The sequence below is a fragment of the Cololabis saira genome, chromosome 15, assembly GCF_033807715.1.
Source record: "Cololabis saira isolate AMF1-May2022 chromosome 15, fColSai1.1, whole genome shotgun sequence".
Taxonomy (NCBI): domain Eukaryota; kingdom Metazoa; phylum Chordata; class Actinopteri; order Beloniformes; family Belonidae; genus Cololabis; species Cololabis saira.
In genome coordinates, this window is record NC_084601.1 from 19,023,217 (window position 1) to 19,044,758 (window position 21,542).

The following is a 21,542-nucleotide window of genomic DNA, read 5'->3' on the forward strand; positions in this document are numbered from 1 at the left end:
GCAGCATTCTGCAGGTGTGACATCAGACTTGGAATAAGCTCTTGAACAGTGGGGCTGTGAGTTTTGTTGAAGCTTTTTTTCGCATTCAAAAACAGAAAATAAATCCATAATTCTGGGTTCTGTTGGCTGTCATTAATGATAATTCAAAGGGAGCAAAAGAGAGACAGAGTGTACCTGTCCCAGGTGAGACACATTAGTTATTGGAACGACTCATGAACAGACAGAACATCAGGAGTTGAATGTAATAAATGACAAGTTTATTGTTGCACAAAATATACAAAATAACAAGCAAATGGACAGCCCCTGCCCCGTCCCCCCTCGGCGTCCCTCCCCTCCCTCTGGTTCATTTGCCATAATGAAGCTGAATTTCTGAAACCTATGACTACAGCAAGTCCGATGGTCCAAGCCAAACGCATGGGAATTCTGAGAGACGACACATACCCAATTTCAGCATCACTGAACGATTAAAAATGAATAAAAACACCTTATTTACACACTTCCGTCAGAACTTTTACAGCATGCCATCTATGTATTTATACAGAATATGTTTGTGCACATACCCCTGTATAGAAAATATATTATAAGACCAAATTAACTTAGGCTAAGGTCTATAGACATCCAAGGTACAGCACTTCTTTGTAATCTCCTTTTTGATTTTTTATTTAAGTTTTATGACTTAATCAGTCTCCTGCTCAAAAAAAAAGGTATCCTTGAATGATGGTGGTTGTGTTTTTTTTCCTTGAGGATCCAAGCAGACCATGTAGTTGAGAGAAGGCTCATGCATTAGGACTCTCAGATATCTCTTAAACTGCCCGTGTCTCCGCCCGACTGCTCTCATGTGTCAATTCATAGTTTCTTGACCTCGCATATACTAAAAAATGATCAGTGATACAGAACTTAAAAGAACCCTTGTACACTTGCTTGATAAAGTAAAAAGAGCATGATCTACTGGGCTTTGGCACTGGGTGAACAAGTAAAGGTTGCTGTAGTGTCCCACAATGCCTCTTTTGGACCTTTGTCCCTGTTTTTGGACTTATCTGAAAACAGAGAGTAGCTGATAGCTGAGTTGATGCAGCATTTGAGAAAAGAAAAGAAAAGAAAAAAAATGATTGATGATTTTTTCCTTCCTTCTTGCTTTTGGCAACAGCCAAATGGTATCTAAGAAACTAGAAATCTTAACCAAATCAGCACCATGGAGAGAGACAGATGCAAAAAAGTAGGACACTGTTCAAGTAAAGCCAGGCATCTTACATAGGTTTTGTGCTGGAACTATGACGTCAGGGCAGACTGCATGGGTGGATCTTTGCGTTGTTGTGCCAAGGAAAAACCACAAATCAAGTGGATGGGTGGATGAGTGGGAAGATGGAGAGCAATGAAGAAGTCAGGGTAAAAACAGAGGCTTCCTAAAAAAAAGCCACTCCTTTCCTTTCATCCTGTCTCCCAGCTGCACCGATGTAAAAAAGAAGTGACGCAGGTGGAAGCAAATCTCCGGACTTGGTCCATCACATTGCTTCGTGACTCACCCGACCAGTGGGCTCAGACTGAGAGGCAACGCCGCCGTCTGTGCAGCCTCAACGGCCTCAGCTGAATGTGTGTGTGAGACAGGGAGGATTGAGAAGGGTTCAGGGAACTGGTTTAGGGTCAGATTTCAGAGGGAAAGGAGATGGCATTTGTTTTCAAAGTGTGTGCAAAAATACTTGTCAGACTACTGCTGGAACATGTACCCTTTTTTTGTACATTTTGGTTCTGACCTTAACATTTTCCAACATAGCTTCCTCCTGTATCCTACCTACTCTTAATCTGCTGCTTGTGTTTCGCTTCTTTAATATATATCTATATCTTCTTTTCAGGCTTTTTTTCTCTTTTCTTACTTTACAAAATGAGAGACAGAATGAAGAACAGCTGACAATATATATAATTAAATTCCTCTTCTTGTTATCATCAGGTCACTCTTCGCCTGGAAATTATTTATTTTGTTTGCTGTAAACAAACAGGTTTGTTTCCTCGTCTCCGACTTCTCGCCTCCTCCTTCCAGTGCACTCCCACTTTTCTCCCCCTCCCCTCTTTCTTTCATTGCAGCAGGGCTCTGATTTGTTTGGAGGTGCTGTCATCATTTAGATGCCGTGTTGTGTACCTGACGAAGGAGGAGAGAAACAAGGAAGAAGGCTTTTACAGATTCTCTCATGCATTTCCTCTGTATACCTACTTCACTCCATCTATACACACCTCAGTGCGTTCAGAAGTCCCTCCACGCTGTTGGACGGTTGCTCTTTCAGCACTTTGATGCAGCCCTTCATCTGCCAGCCACAGAGACAATGTTAGAGCACAGCAGGTAAAGGTCAGCTGCCTCAGACCAACCTTATCTCCGGCTGCAGCCAAAAACACTCAGATAAACACCTTTATCAGAGTAAAAGATCTCATCAGCTTGGAAGATATTAAAAACTGATTATCATGGACAGATTAGGAGACAATGGGGCACAGAGCCCACACTTGAAGAAGATCCCACCTCTTTAAACAGCTCCAATGACAGAGATGTGATTTGTATGTCTAGTCTTTGTGCCCAATTTGGAATTTTTTTTTTTGAGACTCAGGGCTTTATGATGGTTTTTACCTTCTTTGTGGTCATTTTGCGCTTTTATTCATTTTGAGTCTCTTTGTGGTAACTTTGCTTTTTTTATTACAGTAATATGATGTTTTTGTTTCTCTTTATGACCATTTTGTGTCTTTTATGTTACAATGTAACCAGCCATCCGCAGGACCAGACCCCTTTTTATTGTCAAATTGCACTACAGTAAAATCTCTCATGGTAGTTGCAACGAGTTGACATTTAGAGATAATTGAAACAGACTGAAACTGAGAAAGATCAGGGGGGTTTTCTGGTCCTCACCGTCAAATGAGGTTGCATCTACAGCACATTAAGAGCTTAAAATACACATCAGAAGGTAAGGAAATCTCATCACATTGTCTCTTATTCTGTTAGCTTTAAGCTTAATTGCATTTTTTATTTTTTTTTTACCTTGTCTGCACATATATTAATGGTTAATACCATGCTGGTAAGAACCTAAAGCATGCATATATATATATATATATATATATATATATATATATATATATATATATATATATATATATATATAAAACACATGGAAACGCACAACGAGCACACGAGCCCTGGAAATGAATATTTTATATTTTTAAATAAAAAAAGGTCAAATAAAGGAAGCGATAGATTCGATCTTTACTATCTAGGATTTTTTTCTTCCATACATGGACATAGATGTGTTGAGGGTCAAGTAGGAGACTCTTAAAGAGTCTCTTTGTGTAAATGTAATTACATCCTTGTGGTCGATTTGAATGGTTTTGTAGTCAAAGTATATTAAATCTTCATGTCTCCCAGTGGTCATCTTCCACCTCTTTTTGCGCAGTTTGTGTCTGTTTATTGTAATAACGGCACATCTCCGTCTTTCTTGCACTCACATCAATTTTGGAGGTCTTGGCGAAAGCCCCCACGGGGTGGACGTGGTCGTACAGGATGATGACGCCCACCATCACCCTCATGCAGAACAGCATGGTGTCTGTGTTGGTGAACCGGCAGCGGTATTCCCTGGAACAGAGGCAGTTTCAGAAGAAAGCTGTTATCTTCTACCAACAAGTATATGACTCACACCAGACCTCTTGCCAAGGAGTCTAGAGGTCCAGTAGAAGGTCGAGAGCAAAAGGTGCAACACAGAGACAAAGCCAATCGATGGATTTTCAATTCAGAATGAGGGAGGTCATTGGATTAGCTCTTTACTTCTGAGAAAGGCCTCTTTTGTTGACTTTGAAAAGGTCTGCTAACGAGAATTAGGGCTTCTGACATTCAGAGTTAAAAACAATGAGGGAATGAGTTGGACTTAGAGGGGGGGGGAGGTTTGCAAGTACTCACGGAGTCTCCAGCATAACACGACACACGCAGGCCATGGTGCTCAGGCAGTCTGTGGTGTCCTCTATGGGGAGGGTCTTATTCTGAGGCAAAAGAAAAACCACGACATACATGAGATTTACTTGCATTTTACTATCCAGATGCTGAGGACAGGCTGGGACAAAATGTTCTCCCACAAGGTGGAGACACGGAGCATCAGCAGAGTTAATTAACAGGACCGTAGGGAGACTTGGCTCAATGGCAGGCAGCAGCACGTCCACTACATTTTGCCTGAGTCTCAACAGTATTACTCAGTCGTGTGTGTCATCAGGAGATACCGAGGTATAAAGGCAAAAGGCTGCTGCTTCTACATGGAAACAGCGTGTTGATAACAAAGGAAAGGAAAAAGGGGAACATTTTTCAAACCTGGAGAATCTGGGATAAGCTTTGTTTAACAGATGCAAAGGAAACGATTCAGGTGTCTTCACTGACTAATTTGAATCAAATTTTACTAGCAAATACAATCAGCAGCACACTGTTAGAAGAGACACATTGAATTTTGTCTTACATCACTATTCTTTTTAATTAGACCTTTTATTTTCTTGGCAACTGATGATACTAAATGTAGTTTTGAAGGAACGATCTATGTCCATTCTTGTTGATCACAAGGCTGCTCAGCAGTCGGCGATGGTGGTTGTCTGTTCTTGTCATAATGAAGCGTCGTCGATTTCTAGAAGGAGACAGATTTGGACTGCAGGCAGGCCGGTCAAGCACACAGACTGTCTATCAAGCAACGCTGTTGTAAGTCATGCAGAACGAGGTCTGGCGCAGTGCTGCCCAAGTGACCAGGATCCTCCAGGGAAACCACAATCGTCTTGTCTTGGTTTGCAAAAGCAGGCTGGAACATGGACTCATCAGTCTGCAGAGCTCGTGTTTGCTGCCTCTCTGAGCATCGGCAGAGCTGTACTGTATTTCCTCATATTATAGTTTCAGATTGTACTTCTGGATAACTGTGTTGAATGAACATGATTTTTCTGAGATACTTTTGAGCTCATGTGGACATATTGATCAAAGTGCCTTAACAGTTTCTTCTGCAGAGCCTGTTTAAACTGACCACAGCTGTGTAAATAGGAAACAGCATTGCAGGTGTTCAGCAGAGATGACTGCTCCTCGTCGGCCGATGATTAATGGTGATGCAGATTTTCATGCAGCAGAAACTCACGCAGGTCAGTCTTTGCACTTCTGAACTGAAAATACTGTACTTAGTTTGCAGTAGTTTGTTTTTTAGTATAGCTTTTTAGCTCCATCCTTGTTAATAGTATAATCTTGCAGTGAATACCATCCGTCTGTGTTACTTTTGAGACTCTAAAGTACATCTTGTTGATAATATTTAGTCAGTGCTGCATATTTGTTCTGTGTTTCTGCTACTTTTGTCTGAATAACTGCGTCATTGCTGGCTCATCATCCAATATTTCTTGGTGTATTCAAGGTCAAATTCATGTGATTAACTTGTTGTTAATGATGATAAGTGAAGCAACAAGAGATTATAGACTTATAAAGATTATATATATATATATATATATATATATATATATATATATATATATATATATATATATATATATATATATATATATATCATGACTTTAGCTCAATTATTATTATTTCCACTGGTACAGAATGTACCAAACCAGACACAACGTGATGACTGGAACAGGAGCATCCAAGAGTATCCCACACAACCAAGACGGCTCAAGAATGTACTAATACCACTGTAGGTCAACAAGTTTTTACTGCAAAACCAACAACAGTCATCCGCTGGCATTCTTACTGCACTGCACGTCATTTTGGATTGAATCTGGATGAATCTGACTCCTGAGAGCCGTACCTCTGAAACAAACTTGGTGGTGGCGTTGCTCAGCGTCTTCAGCATCGGTGTTGCTTCGGCGTAGAACAGGGACATTCGATTGGCCATCTCATTGTTCACCTCATTCTCTGCTTCCAGCTACACACACACACACACACACACACAAAGTATGAATAATGACCACGCCAGACCAATAATCAGGTATCAGCTGAAATAAGAATCATACAATGGAGCCAATCTCGGCTCTGATTTGTGCAAGCTGACTGCCAAATGAATTATTGATTGTACATCCTTTTGTGTTGTCGGGAGGAAATGGAGGAAATCATGCTGGTTTGTCTCATTTCTCCATGTAAACAACAAACGGCTGATCTTGTCTTCAAAGCCTCACCTGCTGGTTGTTCAGCCTGTTCCTACTTATAGTCCTCCTGTAGTAGCTGAAGTCATTCTGAATGGCTGGATTTGTCATCTGCAGAATGAGAGAACATGGGATACACGGTTTCACAAGGCTGTTCAGAGGTTAAATTGATCTTTTTTACCTTTTTCCTTTTTTTTGTGCAGTAAAAGTTGTGTTTGAGGGAGCCATTTAGTACAAAAATTTATTCTGTTCACCTTTAACTCATCAAAGCTGAGTGTAAAATGCAGGATCTCAGCAAACTGTTTGGCCAGGGCCTGCTCTCGCTCCAGGTGCTGCATGGGAGCATAAGGCGGGCTCGTCAGCGCCTCCAGCAGGCTGCGCAGGGCATTCTCTGCAAGGAAATGCACAGCTCAGATATTCATCTACTACTGCACAGGCTTTTATATTCTTTCACCCAGATTGTCGGGATCTGCAGACGACTTCATGTCAACCGTGGCAGCAGCAACACTGGTTCTAAACAGATAACATTGGTTCTAAACAGATAAAATCACTCGATGCAGGTTTTGTCACTTCTTTTCGGCAGTAACAGAATCTCTATTGGACTTTTTGCACAGTAACACCTCAGACAGAAAAGCAGATCAATGGTTTGATTCTGAAAACCCAGAAAACTGTTAATGTGACCCTCTACAGTACAAAACTGAATCAGACCCGGCTTTATTTTCCAAGTATGTAGACACATACGAGGAATTCTTGTATGTATCTCTCTAGTTAATGAAATGCAATGCATATTTAATAAGGAAAAGCAGCAGGAAATATACAATAATGGTGCAAAATAGTGCAAGAATAATAATCACAGATCCAGGGATGCAACTTGACCTTCTGTGTGGCTACTGCATCGGTTATCTTACCCTAAACCACACATGACACTGAACTAAGCCTTTTTATGATGCTTGTAACAAATCACACACGGGAGCCGGACCTCAGAGGCCGTGTGTTGTAGTGATGCCTCAGGAGCGACGCCTCCAGAGGCCCCATCTCTCTTCTTCTGCATTAAAAATGAATGAGGGCCTTCTATAAATACAGCGCTGAAGTGTTTAATCTAAAGGGCCCGGGCAGAAACCTAGTCTCCCTCATGTCTCCAGAGTCTCCATCATGTGAGGACTGATGGTTTGAAATGATTGCATAGAAAGACAGCACACCCTTGATTATTTACTGCCTCTTTAAACAAGCAAACACATGAATAAATCCATCAAAGGTGATCTAGGATGCAGGAAAAACAAGGGATGATCCTGATAATACTCATCATCATTAGGGATCATTAGGGTTTGATCCTTTTTATCTCTTACATGGTGTGATGCATCTGATAGACGCATTAGTCCAGATACATAATCATCAATTATTAGTCAGCTCTCCCTGTATGGTAAGCTGAGAACACAATGTCCCTGAGATGGAGGTATTATTGGAAGGCAGAGCTGAGCCTGCAACTGAACTCTGTTTCACTCTCTCTGTCTCTCTCAGCACTGGACAACTATGTACCACTGTTTCCGTAGCAACGGCTGCCTAGCTGCAGGGTCAGGATGCTGCAGAGATTGGGAGGACATGTATGAATGTGTATCTGTGTTAAGGAATGCTGTCAGGGCAAACTGGCATGTAAATATGACAATGAGGTTCTCTGCATTGCGCCTCATCTCAACCGATTTTCAGCAAACGTCCTTTAATCAGGAAACAAGTTGTTCACTGTTAATTGTCATCTGATTGTTTTTGTCCCAATAGCAAAGTGCTAACAATACTGTCAGTCACTCATCTAACATCCTCAGACCGTCGGAAAGACAATGCAGTAGCAATCATTTGTGTGTAGCAGCAATCCCTGAAAACAATCCAGGTTTTTGCACTCTGAAATACTGTAGCTGAAGCAAACTGGCATTTGGCACATTTTTCCATCCCAACTGTGACAAACAGAGAAAAGAAGATACATCTTTGTCATAATGTAAGAAAAGCTCATTATAGTTTGTCTTGCCAAAGATGAGGGATTGAAGCCCCACTTCCACAAGCAATGTGTTTAGGGTAGAAAAGCAATGAAATCAAAAGCAGTTGTTACAAAACGGATATATAGATGTGACTTTCGTGTTCAAAGAGTAAACAATGAAAGCTTATTTATTTTACAAGGATATTACAAAATGTCTTGGACAGATTTGTTGGTGCCTCTAAAATGATCATCACTCATTGCACTAGTCATGTTTGAAACTAATTATTTAACCTCAACTAGTATCTTCAGTACTTTTTACCAGCCTTCTACTTTTGACCTTTTTTTTAAAAAGCTATTCATAAATATTTAACGGGAGATGTGCCACTGTGTAGTTTGTTTCACCATATTCATCGTTTACCACATTCAACATGGACCAAAGGAAACAAAGGAAAAACCTGTATGAGGAGCCCAGAAAGAAAATGATAGATTTAAACATAATTTTATGGGAAAAGCTATGAAATTATCTCCAAGCAGACTTGTGTTTCTGTTAAAAAATCCATGCACAACCTCTCACGAGGTGACTGCAAGAGCAAAGGGAATCCCAGGTTGATCAGGAGGACGATGCAACTCATGGACAAAGACCAAAGCTTCAAGACGAACTTCAACAAGGTGAAAAAAAAAAACTTAATTTGAATTTGGGAGAACATCCTTTGGAGTAATGAGACGAGTTTAAAGATCTTAAAGATTTGGTAAAAAATGTTCAAAGAAAGGAAGTGGAAGAGACTCGGTTATGTCTTGGTGATACAGCCGGCTTTGGATCTGTCCAGGACACCATGACGTCTTAGGACTACCATGGCATAATGGAGTGAAACATACTGCCCAGTATCACAAGGCTCTGTCTCAGTCTCAGGTCATTGGCTCCCCGACAGAATGATACCCAAAGACCAAAACCTGCATATGAAAGCGCCCAAGGTGGACTAAAAACAACCATAGACAAGTCTTAGCAAGACATTTGTAAAAAGATCAAATCTGAGGCCGCCAGAGCAGTTTGCTCGGGAACAGTGGTCCGAAATACTTCTAGTACAGAGATCACGTGTTGGGAATGATTGATACCAAAGGATGTGCAGCAAATTATTATTAAATTAGATTAAGTTGAGGATACCATCATTGTCAGACATAATATTTTCATATCTTGTATTTTATCAAGTTTTTAAATTATTTTTAAAAATGGATTTGCGTTACAAAAGATGGATTAATGATGCATTTGCTCATTTCAAGTTATTTCAGAGATTGATTACTTATTCTTTTTTATTTGTTAGTTTGTTTCACAGAAGGGTAGCAACAAATTTGTGACAATAGAGTTTTATTTATTTATTTTTTTATGCCTGCAGCTATGACTTGATCCGACACCAAACCTCTCCTAGATCACATTATGGACGGACGGGTCGGCTCACCCAGTCGGAGGGAGAACTCGTAGAACCTCTTCAGCTTGGCGACCAGGGGACAGACGGCGTTCCAGGCCTTCTCCTGGAGAGCGAGGTCGCCTGGGTTCTGGATGGCCTACGGGCGAACACAGGCAGATGTTATGTTCAAAAAGTGATTTAAAAGTCATCTCCGGCTCCTCTCTTCTCTCTTACCTACATTTCTCACTTTTAGCATTTCATAGTGAAGTCATTTCACGGTGGCAGAGCATCACAGTCTGGTGATTCTCATGAGGTACACACAGTAGTTTGCTAAACTGTCCCATAAAGACACATCTCTGGAAACATCTTTCCTTAATGAGTGAGGTGTTTTTTTTTCTTTCTTCTATTTTGTCAGTGAGGGAAGGGGAAAGCCGAAACACGAATGCGTTTGTTGCATCTCCCTGTTGTGTTTGTTGCATTCCTTGAGACACTTTGGTACCACTTAAAAAGTAAATCTTTAAAAACAGCTCACAAACACCGGTTTCACTTAGGCTGTCCTTAAATATGAACAAAACAAGAGTAAACTGTGCTTTGGTCATAACCAGTACTCGAGTTGAGGGGGGATGAGGGGGGATGGCATCCCCCCTGAAATAAAAACGGTCCAAATCATCCCCCCTGTAAAACTGCCAACCCCCCTTTCCATCCCTTATGTCATTTCATCAATGAATGTGGTTTTACTGCTATTTCAACATTTAGAATCAACACCAGAAAAATAACACCAGAAAAATAACTTATTTGACAATTTTCACCTGTTTCAAGTAAATTTTCACTTGAAATAAGTAGAAAAATCTGCCAGTGGGACAAGATTTATCTTCTTATTACAAGCAAAAAAATCTTGTTCCACTGGCAGATTTTTTCTACTTATTTCAAGTGCAAATTTACTTGAAACAGGTGAAAATTTTTGTTTTTTCCAGTGATGAGTCTTGTTTTAAGTGTAATGAGATTTGTTTTTACTAAAACGAGACATTTTAACTAGAAATAAGACAAATATTCTTGTTAAGATTTTGAGTTTTTGCAGTGATCCATTTTACTTATCCTGTGAAGGACAGAATCATATTGATAAGTTCAGAAAACTGTTTTTTATTGTTGTGTTTTGATGTATTTGATGTAAGTCCAGTGGATATTTAAAGCTTACAGAAGGCTGCATTTAACTGCTGCTATGTCATTCCTGCAGTATTTCTGCAGGTGTTTTGGTCACTGCTATTATTTGTAATATATTATATTATTTGTAATCAGCATAGATTATCTGTCCCCATATGATAAAATCCACCATCCCCCCTGATGTTTTTTTACAACTCGAGTACTGGTCATAACACCATCATGATTGGTGAATGGTGAGTGTTTTGAAGACAGGAAGACGATCCCCGGAGGATTTATGTTACCCGACAACGTTCATGGTCGTAGTGAGAACAGAATCTCTCTCTTCAGGGAGAATAAATGAAGCAAAAAAATCCTCAATTGCCTGTGGTGACTGTTCAGAGTCTTAAAACATGCTTCCAAGACCTCAGTGATCTTACAAGCAGAGGAAATGATGCAGCACTTATATGGAAGTAGCCGTGTTAACGGCTGAGCTCCCAGCAGAAATCTGCAGCGATGTCACTGAGAAAAGGATCAATATGAACAAGCATGAGACTCGGGCTTTCTGGCACAACATGACATCCGGTTATGTGAGACCGTAAGAGTTGTTTTAATTCTGTTAGTGCCCCTTTGGCATGTTACACTGGCAGGCGGCGTGAATCACACATGGGTGTGCGCTAGGGATGGGCGGTATGGACTAAAAAATGTATCACGATTATTTCTGGCATTTATCCTGATAACGATAAAAATGACGATTAAAAAAAATACCAATTCAACTCCACCTTTTTAACTATGAATCTATCTCGTTCTCAGATCCGCCATGTTTGTCATCAACAGGAATTTATCTTTCTTTCTTTCTTTCTTTCTTTCTTTCTTTCTTTCTTTCTTTCTTTCTTTCTTTCTTTCTTTCTTTCTTTCTTTCTTTCTTTCTTTCTTTCTTTCTTTCTTTCTTTCTTTCTTTCTTTCCTTCCTTCCTTCCTTCCTTCCTTCCTTCCTTCCTTCTTTTTTCCCTTCCTTCCTCCTTTCCTCCTGCTCTTTCCTTCCTTCTTCCCTTCCTCTTTTCTCCCTTCCTTCCTCCTTTCCTTGTTTTCTCCCTTCCTTCTCCCCTTTCCTTCCTTCCTTCCTTCCTTCCTTCCTTCCTTCCTTCCTTCCTTCCTTCCTTCCTTCCTTCCTTCCTTCCTTCCTTCCTTCCTTCCTTCCTTCCTTCCTTCCTTCCTTCCTTCCAAAAATCAGCTTTACACAAAAACATCATCAATGGGAATTTATCGTTTTTACCGCGTCATGACAAATTCTTATCGTGAGGAATTTTTTTGACGGTATATCGTGAACGGTAAAATATCGCCCATTCCTAGTGTGCGCTCACTTCTCGTATCTCCTGCCCCGCGCCGTTGTAGGACTGCAGCTCGGCCAGGATGCCGTGAGCCTCCTCCAGCACGGCGCTGACCTGGTTCCACACGGCCGTCTCCGCCTCCGTGGGCTGGGCATCTGCGAGGGGGGAGGGAGGCAGCGGCAACAGGGAGAGAAGGGAGAGCGCGGGAAGTGAAAGTGTGATGTGAGGAGCGGGAAGAGATGCAAATGTTCAGGGGAGGGTGCAGAAAAAGAGGGGAAGTGATACAGAGATGAAAAAATGAGAGGAGAAACAAGAGAATATTTGAAAAAAGAAGATTAATAAGAGAGGAGTGGACTAAATGAAGATATCCTATAAAGTTAGATGAAAACCTGAGATCTTTGTCTCCGTGAGTGAAAGTCACTACATGCAATTTGATCTATGTTAGAACAGCAATGCTGCGATTGCAGCCATGGATATCTGAGGTCAAGATCTGGCCAGTGGATTAATGATTCAATTTACTTTTCCAGTAATTTCAAGAGACTTGTGAGGAAGCTCTTGTCACACAGTCAGGTTTGATTATGGTCTGTGATCACCAGTTACAGCCACAGAAGGTGACACGTCAGTTTTACTTCAGGGAACAATTTGGAGGCAGTGACGGGTGGTTTAGAATGGCGGCTTTCAGGGTCACACCATTTGTATAACCGACTCCTGAACTCTAATCGCTTCTGCTGTCCATTCAACAGAGATTTATGCAGACTTGGATAGGTCTTATTGTCCCATCAGTTACGTAATAGTTCTCGCTTTTTTTATTTCCCCTCTGCTTCTGTCTTTTGGATACAGTAATTCGCTTCCCTTTTGTTTCTTTTATTTATGTTTTGTTACAACAGACGGCGATGTGGACAAGCAGTTGGCATCCCCAGTTTGGCTTTCTCTCAGTTCCTGTACAGAGTACATGATGTAGACGAGTGTTTCTGCTGCAGGGCTCCTCCCAGTGCCAGTTCTGCTTCGCTCGTCAAAGCCCCGTTTACATCGCTGTGTTTATTACCCCACTATAGTTTGTCGCCTGGCTGCCCTTTTTACATTAACTGACGCAGTGTGTGGCGTCGAGCTTGCCCTGCCAATGACTCGCCCGGGAGGGGACACTAAATGGCGGGTCATGTCGTATAAGGGTGCAATATAAGCTCTTTCCTCTGGAGTCCTGATTCTTTGAGGCTTTCATGTCCCTGTCTGTGATCCGGGAGTCAAGTGAGATTGAGAGTGTGACCGGGCGGATGTCTGCATGCAAATGTCTTTTCACTTAAAAGAGCCATTTAGAAGATCAGAACCCCCTCCTAAATGTAAGATGGTCCTGGAGACACTTCGCCTAACTTGGTGGGAACGAAGAAAGTAACAGGTAGCTTGACTTTCTCCAAAGATCCGTCATTTTTACAGTCCCTGAAAGGCTAAGCAGCACCCAAGATCAATGCCGAAGCGACATTTATGATTGTTCCTAGGGCTGTTCGATTAATCGATTTTAAATCGTAATCGCGATTATGTAATTAGAACGATGTTAAAACGTGAAACTCGTAAAATCGATTTTTTTTCACTTTTTTTATTTTTTTACCTTGCCTGCGACAGGTGCCCCATCGGAGAGGCTCTTAGGAGGGGGCGTTGTAACATGCCACCGGGCATCCCTCAAGCCAGATGCGCTAGACCGGCTCGTGTTCCTTGCAAAAAAACTTGCAAATGTGAATAGCAAATGTAATGACTGACATTACACACCTCTACCTCCTTCATGGGTTGCATTATTATTTAGCATGCAAAGACCCAGTTTAGTTTAATTAGAAAATGTCTTGTTTTATTTAATTGGAAATATAACTTATTGTATGTTTGCAAGTGCTGATTTTGTTTTCAGAGATAAAACTTTATATTTTATTATATTTTTTAAAACCTTTTTTCAACTTATTTTACAGAGTTTTGCACTTTATTCATTCATTTTTGGTTTAATAAGAGCAAAGTTTGCACTTAAAGCCCAATGGGGCAAATGTTCAATAAAAAAACAGCATATTTGAAATCATTTCTTTGCCTTTTGTCAATTCACAAAATAATCGGAAAATCGGATTTTGAGAGAAAAAAATCGAGATTTTATTTTTGGGCAAAATCGAACAGCCCTAATTGTTTTTTTTATAGGGTGCAAAGAAAGTCCCTCCTAGGAGAAAACCTCTTTCCACTAAATATGTGACATGAAAGGTGCTTCCCTTGATAACTGCAGCCAATGAGAGTCAGAGAGGCATGTTTAGGCCTGAAAATAGTTCTGCAACCTCACTGGTGTTTCACAACCATACTTCTGTAAGGTGTGGTATTTTCCTGAGACTTAATGGCAGTGTGAAGTAGGATGGACCCGTGGTTGCGTCGGTGTGCTGCTCTAGCTCCTTCAGCGTTGTTCATTTGTGGGGAAGATACAACGATTAATGCAGCCACTGTCATGCTTCTTTGCTTTTTACTGTCCTCTTTGTAATGAAATAAGTTTTCATGTGTCTCAAGCTTTTTTTCTTCCAATCAGCATGTGACTTACACATAACAACATATACAAGACCGATCTGCTCTTTGGTATTTGGAAGTCTGCAAGGAATCCTGTCTGTGTTGGCTGAATCCTTCACTCTGTTGTTGCTGTTCCCTCCTCTTTCCTGTCATCTCCTGAGTCTGGTTCTGCCAGAGGTTTCTTCCTGTTAAAGGGGAGTCTTTCCTTTCCACAGTCACCTGGTGCTTGCTCAAGATCTGGGACCGTATTGAAGAAAAGTTTTGATGCAGTCTGCTGGTTTCCTTATCGAAGTAATAATTATCATAATCCTTTTTGGGGGGGGCTTGTATTAATTGACTTGAAGAAAAGTTTTGATGCAATCTGCTGGTTTCTTTATCGAAGTAATAATTATCATAATCCTTTTTGGGGGGGCCTTGTATTAATTGGAGATCTTTGGAATGAGTTGAACTGTGTTATTAAAATGCCTTTAGATGACATTCATTATGATTTGGCGCTAAATAAATAAAGCTGAATTTAATTGAACTGAACTAAATTGAATTGAATTTAAACTGTGTTCCCACAATACATGCAGCCTTAAAATAGCCTGAAGATTTTGCTCTCAGCAACTATGTGAGCGACTGAATGCTAAACCTACGACAGCCAGAAACCAGAGCATATGTTTTGTAAAGATGCAAGTGGAGGTACAGTACACAAGAACTTAAGGGTGAGTGTACTGGTGACTTAATGAGTTTTACTGGGGTCTCAGTTAGCCGTCAACAGGTGGATTACAAAAAAAGACCCTCATCTTGATTGAAATTAGGGCTGTTCGATTTTGCCCAAAAATAAAATCTCGATTTTTTTCTCTCAAAATCCGATTTTTGATTACGATTACGATTATTTTGTGAATTGACAAAAGGCAAAGAAATTATTTCAAATATTTTTTTTATTGAACATTTGCCCCATTGGGCTTTAAGTGCAAACTTTTCTCTTATTAAACCAAAAATGAATGAATAAAGTGCAAAACTCTGTAAAATAAGTTGAAAAAAAGTTTTAAAAAATATAATAAAATATAAAGTTTTATCTCTGAAAAAAAAAATCAGCAAATCAGCACTTGCAAACATACAGTAAGTTATATTTCCAATTAAATAAAACAAGACATTTTCTAATTAAACTAAACTGGGTCTTTGCATGCTAAATAATAATCAACCCATGAAGGAGGTAGAGGTGTGTAATGTCAGTCATTACATTTGCTGTTCACATTTGCACGTTTTTTGCAAGGAACACGAGCCGGTCTACCCGGTGGCATGTTAGTATATCACCATGGTTCCAACGCCCGCTCCTACACTAAAGAGCCTCTCCGATGGGGCACTGGTCGCAGGTATTGAGAGGTATTTCCATCAATCATTAATATGGTATCAATCATTAATATGTGTGCAGACAAGGTTAAAATAAAAAAAAAAAAAAAAATTTTTTAAAAAGTGAAAAATCGATTTTACGAGTTTCACGTTTTAACATCGTTCTAATTACATAATCGCGATTACGATTTAAAATCGATTAATCGAACAGCCCTAATTGAAATCTGCCGTATAATGACACAGTAAAGCTACTGAGCTACTGAAGCTGCATCTTATTGCTACGTCTTTAGCTATGCAGTCCTAATCTACATGTGATAAACTGTAATTGTTGACTATCTGGTAGGCTATGCATCTCCACTGGGTCATATCAGCACTGGAGAAAGAGCTGTCTGCTGCCATTATTGTTTCTGGTACAGATGAAAACACGAAGGGAACAATGAGACACACTACTAAGCTGCACTGATCGTTCCCAGCCGTGCAAACTAGAGTTAGACTGGACCTTACTGAGCTAATACGCAATAATTCTCCTGTAAGAAAGAAAACATACCAAAATAACGGTATATTTTTACAACCTTTTCATCACGGGAACCCATGATGTTGTTATTCAAATATTTTCTGAGCATCCTCAATTCAGTTGGTGTGATGATGGATGCTGCTGCGTCCTGCTGTGTAGGACAGCTGAAAAAGCATTCAGATTACAGGAATGCTGTCGGATCTTGGAAATCAGAAGCCAGTATGTGGGATTGGAGGAACATCTGATAACCTCACACGTCAGTGAAGCTTCAGACCTCTTGTGATGGTGAGGATGCCTCGATCAGCTGCAGTCTAAGTCAAATTTAAAGGAATTTCCTTTACCTATGTTTTACTGCAGTTTGAGTAAGATATTTTTGTTGGTAACTTTGTTTTTGAAGATATAGAGTGTAAAATGGAAACACTGGATAAACTTTAAATACGTTTTTTTGTTTGTTGTGAGATTTTCACCATTTAAAAAGATATTAACCGGATTCACGGGCGGATTCACGAGTGGCGAGAGCAGGTTAAACCAAACTTGGATCTGTGTGACAGAGGTGAGTTCGTCCCCAGTTTGAGAGGAAGAGCTCACAGATGGCGCAGAGGTGGGTGAAAGCTGCCATTCCCAAGTCTGAGTCATCCCCCTCAATTTTCAAGTCGAGTGAATCACACTCTTTAAAATAGACGGGGAAATTCAACCTTTTTGAAAGGCGACATCTCTCGCCAGCAGTGAGCCCTCCCACTCTCACTGTGACATAGGGCTGGTAAAGCAGGAAGAGGAGGAAGAGGAGGAGGGAGCTGCAGTGGAAGATATCTGCATTCTAACATTTCATTCAGTTTCACTTTGAATCTTAAAATCCTCACCGTGTGGGTTTTGTTGTTTTTTAAGTTAATATGAGTAAGAAAAAGAGGAGAATCAATACTTGGTCTGAAAGAAGAGAAATTAATGAACTCTAAAACATCTCCACAGCTGTGAAGGGTGACCTGCTGAGAGAGTTTAACGCCGACTACTATAAACAAAAGGACTTGTTAGGATGGATATTTTCACACTGCAAAGTTTAGAAACCACAGATTAGGAAAACGTGAAAGGAAGGAGTAGCGGTGGTTATATTTAGTGGTATTTTTCACAGTCATTCACTCTTTTTCTTTCTCTTTATCACTCTCACTCACACCCATAATGGTTTGTGGAAAGCACACGCACATACACAGGCTGGACAGACACGCGACAGGGGGATGAGCAGATGATGAGGCAGAGGGATGACTGTGGACTTTCTCCCAGACGCCGCCATCCCTGAGCAGCAGAAACCCCACAGGACTGACATTTGCTGTTCGTTTCTCCGCTTCTGTGGCCGCGGGGACCAAAGCTTGTTTGGAAACAGCATGAGTGTGTTTTTTACCCATGTGTCTGCAGCTAATACGATTCTTCGGAAAGAAGACAGGTGACAGTAAAATGCCAGTCCCCGGAGTAGAAAAACCAAAAGACAAAGAAGGAGTTCGGGTGAGGAGAGAAAGAGCTGAAGAGAAGGCGGGAGGAAGGGGTAATATCAACGTAAAGATGGCACAATGGTCCGCTAAGAAGGACGAATGACAAAAATAAAAAGGAAAGGCAAGACAGAGAAAAAGGGATAACTCAAAAAAATAAGAAGCGGATGGTCTCACGTTCAAAGTCAAGGAAAACTATTGGGCCATGCTCAAGTTCGGCGCAAGCCAGCACTTTCAGGAGGTTTCCCATGAGCCCCCTGGAACAGAGAGAGGGGAGAAGTCTGTGGGTGATGAAGGGATGGTGTCGGGGGTTGTGTGCACGTGGGGGCCTGTGTGTGTGCATGGCGTGTGCGAGAGGTGACGGTGTTGAGGTGGGGGACCGTATGAGAGTGGGGTTGCTGGAATGGCATGGTGGGAGTACATCCTGGGTGAAGCATGGCAATGTGGACACAGAGCGTCTTTAATCCCACTCTCGTTGTGTTCGGTAATATGCACAGGTGAATTTCAGTAACTCTGATGGCAGCAGTTGTCTAGTTTGATGGATCAATGCTCCAAAACAATGAGCCACCTCAGAGGTAGGGATGGGCGGTATGGACTAAAAAATGTATCACGATAATTTCCGGCATTTATCCCGATAACGATAAAAATGACGATAAAAAAAATACCAATTCAACTTCACCTTTGTAACTATAAACCTATCTCACTCAGATGTTTGTTACACAAAAACGTCATCAACGGGAATTTATCCTTTTTTCTTTCTTTCTTTCTTTCTTTCTTTCTTTCTTTCTTTCTTTCTTTCTTTCTTTCTTTCTTTCTTTCTTTCTTTCTTTCTTTCTTTCTTTCTTTCTTTCTTTCTTTCTTTCTTTCTTTCTTGCTTGCTTGCTTGCTTGCTTTCTTTCTTTCTTTCTTTCTTTCTTTCTTTCAGGCTCATTTCCTTCCTTCTTTCCTTCCTTCCTTCTTTCCTCCTGTTCTCTCCTTCCTTCTTCCCTTCCTCTTTTCTCCCTTCCTTCCTCCTTTCCTTGTTTTCTCCCTTCCTTCTCCCCTTTCCTTCCTTCCTTCCTTCCTTCCTTCCTTCCTTCCTTCCTTCCTTCCTTCCTTCCTTCCTTCCTTCCTTCCTTCCTTCCTTCCTTCCTTCCTTCCTTCCTTCCTTCCTTCCTTCCTTCCTTCACGTACGTTGTGCATGGATTTAACACAGAACCATAAATCAGCTTTACACAAAAACATCATCAACGGGAATTTATCGTTTTTACCGCGAGATGACAAATTCTTATCGTGAGGAATTTTTTTGACGGTTTATCGTGAACGGTAAAATATCACCCATTCCTACTCAGAGGCACCTAATTTTCCAGCAGTGATCTTTGAAAAAAGAATAAAATCAAGCATGAAACAGCGCTGACGATTAAATTACACAAGACAGTCCCACTCAAATGAAGAGCCCATGTAGTGGACGGCCATGTCAGAAATCTAATCCCATCCAATTAACGGCTAATGTGAGTCTGCCGCAAATGTCCCTGTTTTTATTACTCTAAATGTTGTTTGCTTGAGTGTAACTAACAGTCTCTATACTTGTGTCTGTACCAGTGTCAGTGAGAGAGTGGGACTAAAGAGTGTCAAATTATGACAAACCACGCCCTCAACAACGCTCCATCACACCATCAACAACTCAGCAGCTCGCATCCGCACGTGCCTCCCGCCCAGCGACCTCCCACTGAACACCTCTGCCGCACACTCACGCCCCAAACACACAGGCGCATGCACACACCCCGACGCTCACTTACTTTCAAAATCCAGGAAAAAATGTGGACAGTTCTCTAAATCCTTGCCAAGGACCTTAATGAGGTTCCCCATGGCTGGCGACCTGGATGGAAGGAAACAACAAGATGCATATACAGTACACAGTGCCGGTTCAACCCGTATTAGAGGAATAGATAAATAAAAACACACAGCAGGAACACAGAGAGCATAGCAGGTCTTTTTTTTTTACCCATCTGCTTTCCTCCAATGATCCTGTCTTTCTCATTTCCTATCCTTCTGTTTAAGCGGAGTGAAGTCTGACACTCCAGTTATAAGTGACACTGATCACAGTTTGCATCCGATACTCGCTGTATGCTGGATTCAATTACAGGAGGGTCTGAATCTCCCACTGAATCACCTCGCTCAGTCAGCGGGAGTCACTACAGCCGAGCACAGGTTTGAATCCATTTCTAATACTATAGTAACCTAATAAAATCCTGTCATGTAGGACTGCTCCTCTCTGAATGCTTGTTATGTGTAGCTGTCTATACAGAAGCTTTACAACAAGCTTTTATTCTGGACTTCTGTCCAGTCCTCTAGGACAGTGGTTCCCAACCTGGGGTCCGGGCCCCACTGGGGGGGCGCCAGAGATCTCTGGGGGGCGCGAAACTTTGTCTGGTTTGAAAATATGCAGTTGTACAAAATTATATTTGCGAATGAGTCATTCATAAAACATTGTTAGGAATAATTTATGATTGTCTTGAATATTTTTTGTGTTTTTTATACACTGGTGACAAACACAGGAAATGATTTAATTCCTTATTATTATATCATTACTCAACATTTAATCTACTCCGACAGGTTGTTAAAGGAAAAATGTAAAAAATTTTGGTCTCATATTAAAAGAGACATTTTTCAGAAATATTTTTATGTCCTTTTATGTCCTTTTGTGAGTATTTTATACATTGGTGACATTGGAGAAAAACAAAGTCATATGTATACAAAGTAAACCAAAGAGAAATGTATCAAAAAAACATAATTAAGGTTCATTTTTTCAATTAAAGACTATTTTGGTGCTAGTACGTACGGGTCGTGGGGCCTGGCTGGTCTTAGACACAAGTAGGGGGGGAACAAGGAAAAACGTTTGGGAACCACTGCTCTAGGACACCGGCGATGGGGACTTGATCATGTGACACTGTGGCTCAGGTAGGCAGGGGTATACGTATCTGCACTCTTGAATATTTCACACCATGCACAAAACATAAATGTTTCAGAGCATCCTAGCAGAATAGTGTTTTTCTTATTTTTAGGCCCTAAAGAAAAACCCCAAACCAAGTCCTTAAAAGTCTGGTTTCAGTTTCACTTCTCAATTTGCAAACCTGCTTGAACTGCATGTTGTGATTTATGAGGTGGATGCATTATTAACGAGCTACGTCTGGACACTTCCAATTCCCTCCTCGTTCTTTATCAGTGAAGTTAAAACTACAGTTTCTGTGTGCAGATTTAACAGAACCAGTTATTTGTCTCATTTGTTTATCTGGACACCACTAGTATGGAATTTTCTTTTTCTCCTGTCAAGGAAGTCATTGAATGCATGAAATAAATCAGTTTTTGTGGGCTAATAAAGTAATTTATGAAAGTAATAATAATAGAAATAGAAAACAATGGAGCAGTGGGATCAGTAACAGCAGCATTAATTGTATCAAACTGCCCACAAAGGCAAATTTAGAGTTACAGTGCAAATCCCCAATATTCCACATGGACTGAGTCTGCGTTATAATTGTTGCTAAACTCTTTTAAACAAACCGTTGGACAGGTGGAACAAGATCAGAAAGAAAATGGACATTAAAGGATCAAGCTACAGGCTGGCCACACACACACACACACACACACACACACACACACACACACACACACACACACACACACACACACACACACACACACACACACACACACACACACACACACACACACACACACACACACACACACACACACA

The 21,542-nt window shown here is 40.8% G+C and overlaps 1 protein-coding gene across 5 annotated transcripts in view; it reads right to left on the bottom strand.

The window, feature by feature from the left end:
• Positions 1-329: 329 nt before the first annotated feature.
• The window catches only part of fam49al (family with sequence similarity 49 member A, like), a 42,086-nt gene continuing 20,873 nt past the window's right edge, over positions 330-21,542 (bottom strand). For 2 of the 5 annotated variants that reach the window (XM_061741033.1, XM_061741035.1), the window contains 10 exons: positions 17,984-18,063; positions 11,993-12,114; positions 9,544-9,649; positions 6,378-6,514; positions 6,157-6,234; positions 5,790-5,906; positions 3,926-4,005; positions 3,478-3,604; positions 2,227-2,297; positions 330-2,134 (listed from right to left, as the gene is read on the bottom strand). In XM_061741033.1, coding sequence (XP_061597017.1) covers positions 2,071-2,134; positions 2,227-2,297; positions 3,478-3,604; positions 3,926-4,005; positions 5,790-5,906; positions 6,157-6,234; positions 6,378-6,514; positions 9,544-9,649; positions 11,993-12,114; positions 17,984-18,056 — 975 coding nt within the window. In that variant the 5' untranslated portion in view covers positions 18,057-18,063 and the 3' untranslated portion in view covers positions 330-2,070. Of the gene's footprint in view, positions 2,135-2,226; positions 2,298-3,477; positions 3,605-3,925; positions 4,006-5,789; positions 5,907-6,156; positions 6,235-6,377; positions 6,515-9,543; positions 9,650-11,992; positions 12,115-17,983; positions 18,064-19,584; positions 19,665-21,542 lie in introns of all 5 variants that reach the window. The other 3 variants (XM_061741036.1, XM_061741037.1, XM_061741034.1) reach the window with 2 other exon arrangements.